The sequence below is a fragment of the Parus major genome, chromosome 3, assembly GCF_001522545.3.
Source record: "Parus major isolate Abel chromosome 3, Parus_major1.1, whole genome shotgun sequence".
Classification (NCBI taxonomy): domain Eukaryota; kingdom Metazoa; phylum Chordata; class Aves; order Passeriformes; family Paridae; genus Parus; species Parus major.
In genome coordinates, this window is record NC_031770.1 from 100,865,980 (window position 1) to 100,881,994 (window position 16,015).

Below are 16,015 nucleotides of genomic sequence, written 5' to 3' on the forward strand. Positions count from 1 at the left end.
GAAGCTATGCAGAACAGAAACCAGTGAGGAAAAGAAGAACTTTATAGGTTCTGGCACTTGTAGAAATAAGAAACAAACCATGTACAAAGTAGAGACATTAGAGTTGCAGCATACCAGAAAAATAAGCTGGTTTAAATTTAATTCATTTTCTCCTGACCCTGAAAATAAACAGCAACAGCAATACCACAGACAATCCCTATTTATAAACTAACAACTGACACAATCTTGTCATCCCTTGAAAAGCAGCATTGGAACTCAGTTGCTTAAAAATAAACACAGCCAACAAATCAATTTCACAATATAGTAAGAGTTGAAACAATAAGCTAAAAATCAGCAACTCCATCTCAATTAGCAACAGCCATTAAACTCACTGAACAAAATAAGGCATGTTCATAGACTGCCCTGTCCCATACACATCTCACTCAGAAGGCTGGTCAGTCTTTTTTTTCCTTCCCCTGTGCATTAGCAAACAATACCTTGTGTTTTAACATAGTCATTCCAACCCTCCATATTATATGTTCTGTAGTAATCCAGCCAGAAAATGGCAGAGATAGGTTTGCAGATTATAAAAGTCAAGCAAATGAAGGGATAAGGATAGGAAAACTGCTAATTCCTGTATCAGAGCTATAGCAACATCTGCTTTCAATTCTAGCTCACCTGAACAACGTACTCTATGGCCGTCTTTATTATTTATATATTATAATTATAAAATAATATATAAATAATTATGTATTATATCTAATTATAATTATGTAGTAATATCATTAAAGAGAAATTCATAAAGAAAACTCCAAACTAACATTTGTGGTGTAAACAGCAATAAAGCCACTTTTTTATTTTTGGAAGATTCATCATGAGCCCATACCACACATTTTGGGGATAAGGGGTGCTGTAGTTCTTTGAATCTTAAATAACATTATTTATCAATAATTTAATGTTTTAAAGTGACTTCACAAACTGAATTAATACAGTAATATTTCAAATACCATACATGAGAATTTTATTATGGAAGGCCCACTTTGTAGTGAAAAAATTTTCTTTTTCAGCTGAAATGCCATATACCAGAAAAGCCAAAGTGTGATTAATACTTTCTTCCAGAATATTAAATCAAGATAATACAAGCAGGACTTGATATTTCAATTGATAATGCTCTCCTTTTCTGCATTCAACAGAAAAGAAAGCAGAACAAAAATTGTCTAAGACAATTTCATCTCTTAGCAAATTTTTCCCATTCATTTTTCAATAGGCTTAAGAAGACATTTCAAGGGGACGCTGGTTACTTGGTTATTTTGTTTGGGGAAGCAGGGGGTTGTGAAGGCAGGGTAAAGACAGGGGGTAAAATTAAAGTGGAAAGTTATGGACACAGCTGTAACAGCATTGAAATTATAGAGGAAAATTGCAATTGCTCCTCCCTGCATGGAATGAGGTCAGTGTGTCTGACTTCCTCCACACAATACGTCCCAAGGGGGACTAAATGAAGGGTGGAGCAGAGCTGAGACACCATGGCCAGGAGGTGCTGAAATCCTTGCAGAGGAGGGAATTCAGCAGTACTTTTTAGCTGGTAAATCGCAGAACAGTTAAAAGCCAAAGGAGATAAAGGAAGATGTCTTGCTGTTGAATCATCAACCGTGGCAAAAACACTAGGACTGGTGCATATTCCCATCCCAAACTTGTATCAGATACTATACCAACGTTCCCTGTCTCCATGGTACCTCCAAACCCTCAGTGAATTAGGTTTAAAAGTACATACTTGTATATTAATTTCTTCACTTAAATGTAAAGAAATAATATAAAAGTTAAGAATGGGGAGAATTCAGGAAAGACTCCATCGTAACTTCCAGGATCAGGTGATGGGCTGAACCTATCTTCTCCCCCACAGGGATGTCCATTGGGTAAGAATCATGTTCCACACACACTGAATGAGTATCTCCAGCTAACTTTTGTTAGGGAGTATAGCTTGTTATATTATGTAAGTAAAGTATTACTTTGAATACATTTTTGCAGTCAGATACTATTACCAGCAATCCTTGAACCTTAACCTGTCGCAATTTTATTAATAAAGAGTGTTATTCCATAAACTGTAAGCCCGAGTCCTTCCAAGGGGCTAGCAGCCACTGACAGTGGGAGGAACAAACTTGAATAAAGATGTGGAGACCCAGGAGGGGTCTCTGCCACAGAAATGCTCTGTTGGGAAGGTAGAATTAGATAGAAATTATAAATATGACTTTGTAGCCAGAAAGGCTAAGGAAGAAATACAAATGATAGCACGGTTTGAATAATTCAAAGAAACCGGGCTGGTATGCCAGAACACATTCTTTCCTGCAATAAAACCAAGCTGAGACCCCTCATCCCAGCCTTATAAGGAAAGGTCTGAAGGACCCCGAGATAACTAAAAATATGCAAAAATAGTGATTTCTATAGGTTGCACACAAATGTTACTGTATTAGTATACTTAGAAAGATTGGTCAGTGAAAGAATAGAATATTCGTATGTATAGATTATATAAGTAATTGTAAAAGAGAGTTCGCTCTCTTGGTAACTCTTGGTCTCTCTTGGTCTCTCTTAACTCTTAGTCTCTCTTAGTAACTCTTGGTCTCTCTTAACTCTTAGTTCTTTTGTTTTCTCTTGTTTCTCTTACTACGTTCTCTTGCTGCTCTTTCCTGCTCTCCTTTATCTCTTTTTCCGGCTCTCTCACTTCTGTTATGTTCTGTAACTCTCTTTCGTAGAAATCTAAAGTCTTAAACTCATGTATTCGTATCTTACCCTCTTTTGTATTGTTCTCCCTGAGCCCGCCTTGAGCTCTCTCTGTTGGCTCATAGCAGGCTCTCTCTCTCTCTCTACCCCACGCCCTGAAATAAACTTCTAACACCTAACTCGATTATAGAGGTCTTTGCCGTGTCTCTGACCGTCCCCAGGAAGCGTCTCCTACAATGCTCTCCACATTTCTCTCTCTAGAAATACTGACTGAAGAGTCCTCATAATGGTACACTGACAGACTGGTCTGGCATGAGGGTCTCAAACTAATCAAACATGAAGGGTTTGAGGAGACTCCTGTTTTCATTTGACAGAGGGCTTGTTTGGTTTTTCAGTTGGCTGGCCGGGTTTGGGGAGTTTTTTGTCGATGTTGCTCTTTTGGGAGGAATTAGTTGGGGTTTTTTAATATTAACATACCTTCTTAATGGAAAAAAAAAAGGAGCTTTTATACAGCAAAGGACAGACAAGGGTTTAATTTCAGCAGCTGTTTCAGATGTCTGAAAAACTGTAGCAGAACTACTATGATAGAATAACATTAAGATTTTCAGGTAAGTCCAATTTCCCATTACAGATAGCTTTTTCCTCCAACATCAGGTCACATACTAATGTCTTAACTATTATTCTGTCTCCAAAATTTGAAATGCACTTTGTTAAAATTATTTGACGTTGTCAAGTCCTACAGGCCCATTTGAAATTACTTCCTTATTAGTAAAACAACAAAATAACAATTTTTTTCATAAACTACTGGGGTAAGAAGATACTCAGTTGTTGGCAAGGACCAGCTGGCAACAGAAGCTGTAAAAGCAGCCTGAGGGCCTGTGCAGTTTCAGAGGCTGAAGAATTAGAATGCAAAGAACATGCACTAGAACCTGCCCTTCCCTCAGTCTCATTCCTTCCCACAGCTCCACTAAGAACAGCCCAAAGAGTACCAAGGAACCTGTTAAACAAGGTCTGATCCTCTCTATCAATTTCTCTCACCTCTTGGCTGAGTCTCCATCCCTGGAAGGTATTTAAAAGACGTGGAGGTGTGGCACTAAAGGACATGGTTCAGAGGTCAATTTGGCAGTGTTAGATTTGAAGCTGGACTTAGGGGTCTTTTCCAACATAACTATAACATAAACTATTCCATTATTCTACTAAAGAGAACACAAACTCTGCCCCTACCCCTCTCTTTTATAATCAGGCTTTTACAAGAGTCTCTGATGTATTTACCTGACAGTGGAGCAATAGGGGAGACATAGAGTAAGTAAATAATTACAGCAAGACCTCTTAGGAAAACTGCAGCAGATGTCACTTACTGTATTTACTCTGAAAGCAAAGTCTTGCTCCCAGTAGTTACCTGCTCTTTCATGACTCTCTTAAGAGCTTCCCACCTGAATAAATCTTCCTATCTCAGAAGCCCAAAAGAAACTTTATGGAAATTTTCTTTGGTTTGGCTGCTTCTGCAGTGGTTGCTTTCGTTGTTTTTGAGAGAAAGAAGTCTTGCAAAATAGTAAGGAAAGAGGTGCACATATTTAATGGAAATTTAAACTTCAGCATTCTCCTCTTTGGATTAACAAATCATTAAAAGATAAAATTACTACAAATAAACAACTACAGATGTTTAGGATGCAAATTTAAAACCACCCCTGCATGAATGAGATCTGATGACAAGGAACCAAGACATCTCAAAATGCACACAACACAATCCTAATGCTATGACACCTCCATATGAGATTGGAAGAGAAAAAAAAAATGTAATGAAAAGAAAAAAGTTACTCAAGCCCGTACTGCCAAGTACCACACTGAACACATTCCTCATAGTTTTGCTGTCATATCCAGCATACTTGCTATGGATATGATGAAGTTACAGCCAGGACATACAGTTACAATTAAGAAGTCATTTCTTTACAGATTCAGTAGCACTAAAGATTTGCAATTAAAGTTAGAAATAATTGCCTATTTTTAACTGACTTATGCATCAATACAAATGACATGTTTCTAGCCTCCAATTATTCTTAACATAGTTGAGTTACTGACTCTGATAAACAATTATTAGAGACTAAAAAGTTTAATTTTTATGCAAGCATTACTTACTCCAGCCTAAAGTCAACAGTTCCTAGCAGATGTTTCTTTTTGCAGACATGAAGTCACCCGATATACCTAACTACTTTCAGAAAATAATTTGCATTTCCCTCTTCCCATCTAAAAATTGATACTTTCTTCCCTATCCCTATAACACAAAAGCCACTTGGGTTTGCCCTTAAATCCCAACTGCTTCAAATATTTATTTTTTTAAAATAGACTTTAAAATGGAATCCTTTCCAAACAGCAGAAGTCATGAATTACATGCAGACTACATTAAAAATAATTACCCTGACATCACAGGTTTATAATGTCAACTGAAGCTGAAAGTCTACTGCTTAAAAAACGTAATGGTTAAGAAATATCTCACTCAATTCAAGTTCCCAGTCTTGGCCCTCTGTGAAAGTTGCTTTCCTTCCCCCTCTCCCTGCAACTCCAAAATCCATCAAGTGACAAAGTAATGTGCAACTCTGCCTCTGCCTGTTTTCTCAAAAGGGTACAATAAAAATAAAGGTGAAAAGTACAGAGACAAGCAATATGAGTGACTAGAGGCAAGAAGTGTATGATGTCTCTTTTCTAAATGCCAGAGCAGATTGAAGAATCCTAGAAGAAAGAAACAATATACCAAGATTGTTCACGTTATCATTTCAGTTAAATAGGAAATGGTATTTCACTGTTCTTACTTCCTAAAATATTGTAAATACTGATAAGAGTGGGACTCATTTATAATAAACAGAAGATACTGCTTTACACAATATTTAACTATGCTGCTAACTACCTGCTGCATGGCACAGAAGATAAACCACCATGTATTTGGGTTCAAAAACAGAATGAATCCTGGAATAAATTCTCATGCAAGTTTACTACATCTAGCTGATATTTGAGCCATATAAGAGATGTATGTTATTTCTCACTTGAGAAACTTGAAGCAAATGCTGCAGTGTGCTTGCCTGTACCTTTTTTCCTCTCCTGAAAACTACTGTTGGCCATTTGCCTTCTGACAAATCTACCAAGATCAATCTCATGTTTCAGCACAGGGTTCTTTAGCAGTGAAACCTACAGCTGTCCAGACACCTAAATTCCAGAAGTGCTAAAAGCATACTTCAGAAGTCTATCAGAAAAGCTTATTGAGAGAACTCACTGTGAAACACTAAAGAGGAAAAGATTTTTCATTTTGTGGGAAAGAATCGTCATGCAGTGTAATCTTGACTGCAAAATGTCCATCTCTATCTTTTTTCCCTTCTCGCTGCAGAAAAAGTTAAATATTTTGTCAGGTGTATGGATAAGCCATGGAAAATACTTTTTAAAGTATTTTCTGCTCTGGGTCCATTTGCCCCTTTAAAAGTATTCAGGTTCACCACTGGAATAAGTTGAGAGAGGAATTTTAGATTTTTAAATTCTTACCAAGAGTCAAGCAGAATTCAGAAACCACCTTCTCTAAATGCTTGAAGAAAACACCACCAAAAACAGCTGCAGTATTTTTCATCCTAGTAGAAATCAGCATTTATCTAAAGTCACTATTAAGAAGTAAGTTTCTTGGTGAGCTTGAAATACTCACACAAAAAAACCCTAGCCAAACCCACAGCACTCAGAGCTGACTCCTAACTCCATTCATGTTCTCAACAACACTAATAAAATATCTAACTCCCTCTTTCCCTCTACATGACTGTATCCAACTGTCCTTACTATCTATCCTTATTCTGAAGAGTTAATAAAAACTTTTGAATTTGAAATCAAATACAAGGAATGGAATAAACCAGTCTTGACACAAGCAAAGGATAAGACATCCCTCACCTAAGCCCTTTATAAAGGCAAAGATTACAACACTGTATTTATCTCAATATTTATCACAAGGTTTGTCCTTAACTGATACTTATGCTTTAGCACAGACTATTTTTTTCCTCAGGTTTCTACTGTCAGTAATTTCAGTGACTCATGCAGAGACGGAGCAACAAAACTCTGGAAAAGTAGTTGTTAAGATGGAAGCAAGTCAGTTGAGAAAGACTTCAGGTGTCAAAATACCACTGCAGTCTGAAAATTCGAAAACATGCAGATGAGATACAGACTTGAACACATATCTGAAGAGAAGCAGAACTCCCATTTTTCTACCATGCTTTTGTTTACAACACCTGTACAGCAAATCCAGCTGAATGGAGGCACATCCATACATGCCCTGCACAGCAGACGGAGATCTAGGTGGGCTGAAGTGCTGAATTCAGTATGCACAAACAGCCTGTTGTATATACAGTGTACACCGTGCTACTGGATCCAGAGTTCACTCTCCTTGTACTACACAACTCTGCAGCTTTGCTCTTGCAAGTGAAATCCCACAGAGGTCAGAGACAAGTGCAGGTTAAGTCTGCGTTCCTGTGCACTTGGAATTCCAGACACAGCCATCGACAGATCACTGTAGTCACTAAGGCAGGTGGCTTTCTTTTCCAACTGAAGAAACTATCAACTGTGCCATAGTATAACTGTATGCAAATATTAGCATGGCTTCGAGGTTTTTGGGTTTTTTTCCTGAGCCACTGCTTCTCCCCCACCCTTTACCCTTCTCTCTTTTCTTTTCAACAGTAGAATAAATATGATTGGAATCCAGTAAAGTGACTGATTATGAAGGTATTCAACTCTATTTCTTCAAAAGGAGCTGACTTTTCCTGTATTGCTCTTTTCACTCTAGTGTTTACATTGGCTTGGCAATTCTCCCCATTCTTTTCTTTGACAAAAGAAGTCCATGCTATTGTGGTTTCTGTATCCTACCCAACTGCCATTTATTGAAACCTGCAGATTCTTTTTCTCTCCAAGGACAGGCTTTCAAAAGAGCAAGGTCTAACTCAGTTTTAAGGTCAGACTCCAATTCTCTCCATTACAAATACCAACTGGGGTTTGATTTTTCCCCCCCTTTTAAGCATTTAATAAAACAGGCCTGTCTCCAGGACTCCTCAAGTTGAATATCCAGAATACTTTTTCTTTAAACACTTTCCCTTGTAAACTCATCCACATTGAATGTGAAGTACAATTTGCCCCAACACGTTTATGAAACAGTGTATTTCTGGTGAAAGACATTGATGCTTTTAGAAGTAGGTTTGGGGCATTTTGGAAGTAGATTAAGCTTTGCTTTGTCTTTTTTAATCATGTCTCCCTGTCTGAAAAATATTGTTAGAAACACTCATTAATGTCATCCTGAAAACTAAAGTCTTCTGGTAATGTTTTCTTAGTTTTAGTTATTTTCCCATAAAAGTTCTATAAACATAAGTTGTTTGTCACATTCCTTCTAAGAAACGTCTTTTGATGGACGTTTCACATGACCAGTGTGCTTGGGAAGGTGGTAACTTAATAATCCAATCCCTGGTCATTGCTTGGAATCTATAAATACTAGAGTCAGAGAATGAAGGTTGGTTCTTTCCTGTTCTAATGCTGAAAGGTATTCCTATGAATCATTTCGTGTCCTTTAGCAACATTAATTCCTCACATGGAAGCTTGTGTGTTACATACATAAAATAATTTAAATAGTCTCTTTTAGTTGAATTTAGAAACTCTTTTGTCCCAAGTCTGTATCTTCTCAGATAGCAATGGGGAAATCAACACCACTTTCTGTTTCTCTGCAATTCTTATGTCTCTGAAACAGTTTTGTTATGTCTGAGTTATTCCACAGCTGAGGATGAAATATAAGAAATGCATCCCATGTATATAGTTTCACACAGCTGTGATATGTATTGCATTGTTCATATTGCATGCAAACATTCTTTTCTTTCATTATAGTACCTGAACAGTGAATTAGTAAATGCAGCTACAGATCTGATTACATGTATTTTTAGGTTTCCAATTGTTCAATATAGTACAGGATACAGAAGTGGTGAGCAGAGAGAGAAATGCTTCATTTTCCATAAATATCCATAGGACGTGACAAATTTATCAAGACTGAAGTACAGCTGCTGCCTAAAACATCATGCATTCTGGGAAACCTGATCTGCATAAACCTGTGGGAAAGGTATCCCACTGCTTTTGGCCACCAGTTAACTAACCTTCAGAATCCCTGCTGGGCACACTGCAATGACAGCTCTTTTGAAGCAGCTCTGCCACCAGAGGACAAAGTTATAACTGATTTCATATAAACAAATCAAGCTATGTTTTAATGATATGGTTAACATCTAATAAAATCTGGGGAGAGGGAAACTTTGTTCCCTCCTAAACAACCTAGAATGAATAATCTAAACATCAGAAAAGCCAACTAACATAACACAAGCACAATTCAGAAGCTCACTGAGGGTTTTTTTCTTCAGATACACAATTAAAATTGTGAGGAAATAGCCCATTTTGATTTTGTGAAAGCTATTTTAAAGACAAAGCTGAACTCCAAGATCAAAGCCATCTGCCACCAAATCATGAAAATACTACTTCAGAAGTGTACATTTATAAAGCATAATGAATGTTCCTGGGAGAAATTTTATTCTAAACCCTGTAAATGAACAACAAACAGATAACGGCAGCAGTACACTTCATTAGAAGATTGGACAAGGCAAGCCAAACTCCAGTTCAGAACTCTCCAGGCAAAAGACACACATGGTGTATGAAGTCAGGGCAGATCCAGCATTAACTAGACAGAAATACAAATTCTGTCAGTGTTCTGTGGATAAGCAGCACAGCCACAGTTCACTTCACATGCTACAGGCAGTTACATGAAGGCCGCTGCAGGTCTGTCTAAAACCTTCTCCATGCTGAACACACTCATCTCTCTCAGCTGAATGACAGCTCAGCTCCAGCAGGTTCTGTGAAACTTCCCTCCATCCTCCCTGGAAGTTCGTGTTCTCCACATCTCCCCCATGGCTTCAAGTCTCAATCTCTTCTTCAAAAACTCCTCACAACCAACATTTGTGATACTTTCACCAGCTCACTGTCTGCAGCAGCCTCCTGGCTATAATGAGCTATTCCTACTGTTATCACAGATTTGCACACAAGCAGTTTGCAGAACAGTCTCTCCTCCTCCAAACCACTGCTCTATTTTTCACATGGACAAGAACATTCCCTGCTCCTACCAGAAGTCAATCGAGACAAGAGCATGAGTGTCATCATGACAAGTTAATCTTTTTCTCCAAAATTATTTTTTCTACTTTATAGTAGAAGGTAAGATCTGCTATTTTTTTCTACCTAATACATCCTTGAAATAATATTAATTACATTTCTTCCTCTGAACTGTTTTTTTCTTTCTGTTAGTGCAAGGAAAAAATATACGCCCTTATTATTTTCACTGTAGCACTATACAAAGGAATTCAAGCAAATTCAAAACCAGAACTCACCATGGGATTAATTCTTTTAATGTGAACACCACTGAATTACACTAAAAACAAAGGCAGTTCAGCTTTACAAGAAAAAAAAATAGTATGAAAAAGAGGGGACTATATATTAGACAGTTCTGCAGACATTCTGTTATCAAAACTACTTACATGCACACATAAGGAAAGGAAGAGATGAAGCTCTAAGAGCTTTATTGAAACTGCAGTGCCACAGGCAATAACCAAAAGCCTAATTCAGGAGAAGGTATCATTATGGAAAGACAAAGTTACTGCTTATGAACTCTTAGCAGTACTTATTCATAGATGAAAGTCAACTACATGGAAATCTTCAGGTTTTAAAACCTTCACTAAGTTTTTAGGAGATACTTCCACATTCCCATCCCAGTCCATCAGGCAAATGGAGTTCATCCACAATTCTCCAATAAAAATTCAGTTTATGTCACAACTGAACACCAGTGTTTGATAAAGTTAAGAAGCAAAAACACAGCAACATATAAAAAGTTGCTGTCTTAAGGGGAAGATTTTTACTATAGCATAATGTGCTATATAGCAGACTTATGGCTGCTGAGGGAACCATACATTTGAAGTTTCAGACTTGTGTGAGTTGAAAATGTGAGCAGTAATGTTACAATACAGCAGTTAAGCCTAGTGCAAAGGATAAGAAACTTTAAAAAATGGAAAAATACTCTGGTTATGTATTTATAATGGTGGTAAAACACTATTTTCCTGGATCACATTTAAAAACCTCAGGGCAACAGTCTTAACTACAGATTAAGAACACTAGCTACAGCTATTAAAACAGAGATTAAAAAGAGCTATCAGCTCCTCTGAGTACCTAAACTCCTACCACCTTCATTCAAGTTGTCCTAACAGACACAGTCTGTGCTTCTGATGGATCTTCGAGAAGGTGCATGAATCCCAATAAGAGAAAGCAAAGACACAGGAGCCACCATTATAAAAGCTGAGAAATAATATGAATAAATTCCCTGCTTAGAAAGAGAACTTCTGAACTGTTCTGAGTTACCCCAAAATATGCTAAGCTATAAAATATGTGCCAAAAATGAGAAACAAAAGGATATCTACCATTTGAGACTTATTACAAGGAGATACAGGAAAAAAATATGTATTACCTAATAACCTGTCACAAAAGGGAAAAAGAAACCAACTTTTTTTCTTTTTTTGTTATGCCTTCTGTTATGCCTTCCTTGACTGACAAGATCTCAAATTTTTGTGATAATGCCCTTTAAATGCCATCTTAATGTAAATAACATGTCCATGTACAAGAAAAACACCTGCTTTATGCCTATAGAATGCACTAAACAAAGGAGCTTTTCTTTCAGTAGGTACTTAGAATTTACTATCAGCAGTTGAACTGGAGGATGCAGATGAACAGTTATAAGACAACCTTTACAAAAACATTTCTTAAAGGTTAGGAAATTCTTCATATATAGAACTTGTATGTGTATTCCCATTGGTGGTGGTGCACAGCTAGCAACTGTTTCAATGTTCTTACCCTGGCTGTAGATGGAGGTGCCTATTTAGCCACCTCACCTGCTCCATGCACTAACAAGGCAGCACCTGCTGTACAACCTCATGTTTTACCTCTGCCAGATTCCCCTAGAGATGGAAGAACTAAGTGAGCATAGAGCAATGCAGTGAATTCCCACAGGGATAAGCATCACCTCACAGAGCTCCAGCTGGGAATCAACCCCCTCACTGTTCTAAGTTCGCCATGTACACAGACACAATACTGTAAATTCAAAACAGGGTTTCATCCTACACACAACCATGTAGGAAGACATAGAAGACACCTCCACCAAAATAGTTTCTGATCAGCAGGGGGTCTGGGCTGCAGGAAACTGAGCAACAAAGGCATATCAAGAAGGTGTTCTTTAAGCAAGGCCACTGGATCAGGCTGCACTCTTAAACAGGCAGTGCCATCAGCTGATCTCTGTCAGTGGTCTCATCACACGCAGCACAGCAACCAAATAGCCTGTTGAAATCGGCTGCTACAGACATTGCAACCAAGAATTGTCAGAGAAAACAAGGATCTAAAAGAAATCACAAGAAAGCAGCCTTCTTTGTAACTGAAAGGAAAAAAAAACAAAAAACCACCTTCTGAAGGCTACACCTTATTTCCCAACTGCAACTGTGGGAAATTTCAAAAGGAAAACCAGTCATTTCCTGATTCAAATCTATTTGCCTAAATTAAAAGTTCATCAACACAGATTGATTCACTCTCACTTGTCCTGAAACGCTTGTCTAGAAGCTACAGAAGCTAAAGAGACTATGTAGTAATGCTGCAATATTTTTTCTACCAATTACAACAACGGGGTTTATAATTTTGTAATGTTTTTCTTTTGTTCAGAAGCATATTAATTACAGGCACTACTTACAACTTTTTAATGTTCTGTGGGAATGAATAAATTTTATCATAATCTTGCTCAATCTGTTCATTTACAGCAAATTACTTACTGTCTTCTAATACGAAGAAAACTAGACAGCACACTTATCACTTATTTACATATTTCATAACAATAACAACATATCTACATAATGTCAGTAATTTTATCCATACTAATAAACTCCTTAAAAAACAAATGCCAGACTAAAAGGACAATAAACTCAAAGAAAATGACTAACAACTTCAATTCTCTTTGATTCACATGAAATAAAAATTGCCAGAAGGCTCCTTAAAATAGGAAGAAAATTTTACTTTATACAACTTAAATCTCCTTCATTACCATGTTATTCTCTATTAATAGATAATGTCATCAGTACATATTTAATTTATTTACATTAATAAAATATATTTTAGGGAGTATATTTAATGGTATTATGTGAGCAATCAGTTTTGTAACAGAGAAACGGTTTTAGAAAAAGGTTATGTAAAATATACAGTGTATTTTTTTGTTTTTATAAGTATATGGGATTTGTGTATATAGAGGTTGATCTCATCCTCATTTTGTAGTTGTCCAAAGACAAAAACTTCAAAAGACACACAGTATTGTCTATTCTGCATGTATCTGCAGAATATATATCTGCATATATTTATATCTGGGGGATATAAAGTGTGAACCTGCACATACCTACTCCTAGCACTGGAAAGTTCTGTCTGCTATGAGAATAAAGATTAAAAATATATACTTTTCAATAGCAGACAAAACTAAGTTCTTACCCCATAACTTCACATCTTTACTACTAGATCACTAGTGAAATGCTGTATTTTAGCTGTCATCTTGCCACTTGGCACGTAAGTCAGTTTTGTAAACAAACCAAACAACAATATAAAATAAAAACCAAAACCAGGAACAAATAATCCTTCAGAAACATGAGGAGCCTATTTATGACCAACAATAGATCAGAGCCACTTTTAAGATGACCATTCTTCTGTGTTTCTCACGTTCTAAACCTTAACAAAAGGGAAAAACTGGAATACGTTTTACCTATTTTGTAAACACTCCAATAATATCTCTCCATGGTCCTAACTTCTACCTTATAGAAAAGGATAATACAGGTGTTTTCACACCTTAAATCACTAAATGTATTCCCAATACTACCAACAAATAAAAAGGGAAGCATTAGCTATCATGAAATAAAGACAGCTCTTTTTCTTCAGAGATGACAAAACTGGTATTTTAAGTTAGGAAAAGTTTCAGGAGAATAACTTGATTAATTGAAAAACCCTATTTTAAAAGGAGAATTGCCCAAATGGGACTAGTAAAACCTTGAGGTGAAAAGCTTAACTATAATAATGGAAGACTACAAAAAAAAATTTCCATTAGCTCCTCCAAAATGTTTCCCTCTCAAGTAAGACTTCAAAGTCCTATTGTAAAATACCAAATAATAAAATCTGTCCATCTCATTATGAGCACTGAACAGTATGCTTCAAAACTAATTTAATAATTGAAGTGTCTAAAAGAAACACTCTAAAAGCAAAAAATTCTTCTAATTAATATACAGGACATAATTATGATGTTCAAGGAAGACTCTCTTACAAAAATTTAGGTGAAATTTACAGTAAATTAACTTTTTATGCTGAAATTAAACAGTAGGAAAGTCTGTACTTAAAGCTTTTCATAATGCTACCTTACCAAGTTGAACAAGAATCAGTATCAAGAAAATTAATGATTCTGAAGTTACTGACTGCTTAAGTGTTAAATGACTTCACAAAACAAATCCAGAAAAATGTATTTGCTTCCAGAGACCTGAACTCTTGTAATATGCATTTCCTAACACTGGCTATTACCACAAACCAATTTAAGACCTGTACTATGTGAAAATCTGGGCAGCTGCAGGTCAGAAAAGTCCATGTTCCCTCTTAGCTATGTAACAGAGTAAAGAATCTGTAAAATCCCTACTTTCCTGTTAACGACCAAAAGGATTCCACAAATGGCACCAAGTAAAGCAGAAAATGATGACTGGTCAAGTCAAGACCCATATGGACAAACATGCTCTCAATTCCAGATAATAACCAATGGCAGACTGCCATACATGGAAACTAACTCATAATCTAAATTTATAATTTAATCTAAAAATCATCTCTCTTTGAGCTAGTATCTACTGATGCATCCTTACCAAGCTTCAGGTAACAGCAAAGCATACTCATGTGGTGAGGTAGTCTCTGGAAAATTGGAGAGAATCGCCTGTCTGTGTGGAAGTAAAGCTGATCCATGGAAAGTGAACAAAATTTCCAGAGCTCTGACGTTGCTTTCCTAAAGAACAGAACAGTAAGTTGCAGAGCTTAAGATTGATTTTGACTGAAAATGAGCAAGAAAGCTTAGGTCATACAACGAATAGTTCATTTTTATATTTTCTTTAGCAACAAAGAAGATAAGGTCAGGGTCACAGCATTTAATATTTAAAATCAAACAAAGACACCACCTCTTAAATTTCCACTGAGATGCAAGCAAGTTCAAAGGGAGGAGGAAAAAGCATTTTAGTGCAAAGAGCAACACCAAAACGACACTGCATTCTAGCAACATAAATATTAATACCCGAGCGTAAGTTCTTGCTGAAAGTACGATATTCTGATTTCTGAACTTCTTAAAGAATTCTCCATCATAATGCTGCTCAGCTGCATGAGGCCCTCCAAGGATTTCCTTTAAAAAAAAAAAAAGACTGCTTTTTATACAAGATTTACAAAAGCATCAGAAAGTCTACACATCTTTCCATCCTAGGATGAGTAAGTATGAGATATATGCTGAAAAGTATGCTGGGTTTTTTGTTTCTGTATGAAAAAACCAGATGCATTTTTGGTTGATAAGCTAAGACAATTTTCTGCCTTATTTTAATTAAGGCTTAGACATCATTAGTTACATAGACATGGTAAAAGCCAAAATGGGAGTGGTGTGCATTGCGAACTGCAAATTTAAAATTTAAAAACTTAGCGAAATACAGTCTGACATTCCAAAAACTTTCACACTGGTAAGCTCAAGAAGAAAAAGATCTGTTAGAGAAACTGCACAGAACTTGCCAATTTGACTGACAGAGAAATCACAGCAATCCTGCCTGAGCTCCACATCCCATGTAATTGCATAATTCAGCTCCCTGCAGACACAGGATGTTCAAAGCAGGCTTTTGCCCAACTGCACCTCTCAAGACTAGAAGCCATCCTTTTGAAACAGTGAACAGAAGAAACAGTCACTTGAACAGAAAACAGTGACAGACTGTAGCCTTTCAGCAAGGCCATAAACATTAATACCACAATAAATAACAAAAAAGGATAAGATTATATGATGCTGAAGTTGCAGGAATAGCTTTGGTGTGAGAACTCAGACGAACTCACCTCATAGGTCTCAAGGCGATCAAGGTAAGTTAACAGCTTCAGCCTGCTACGGCAGAGCTCCTTCTGTTCCAGTGTCAGCCTGTGTTCAGAACAGGGATTTTCACATTTGCCATCA

General features: G+C 36.8%; 1 protein-coding gene across 1 annotated transcript in view; it reads right to left on the minus strand.

Moving 5' to 3' along the window:
- NBAS (NBAS subunit of NRZ tethering complex) overlaps positions 1 to 16,015 on the minus strand; it is a 161,769-nt gene that overhangs the window by 117,390 nt on the left and 28,364 nt on the right. The window contains exons 19-21 of the mRNA XM_015621281.1: positions 15,901 to 15,979; positions 15,110 to 15,214; positions 14,691 to 14,827 (exon numbers count right to left, since the gene is read on the minus strand). Of these exons, the coding sequence (XP_015476767.1) occupies positions 14,691 to 14,827; positions 15,110 to 15,214; positions 15,901 to 15,979 (321 nt within the window). The remainder of the gene's footprint in view (positions 1 to 14,690; positions 14,828 to 15,109; positions 15,215 to 15,900; positions 15,980 to 16,015) is intronic.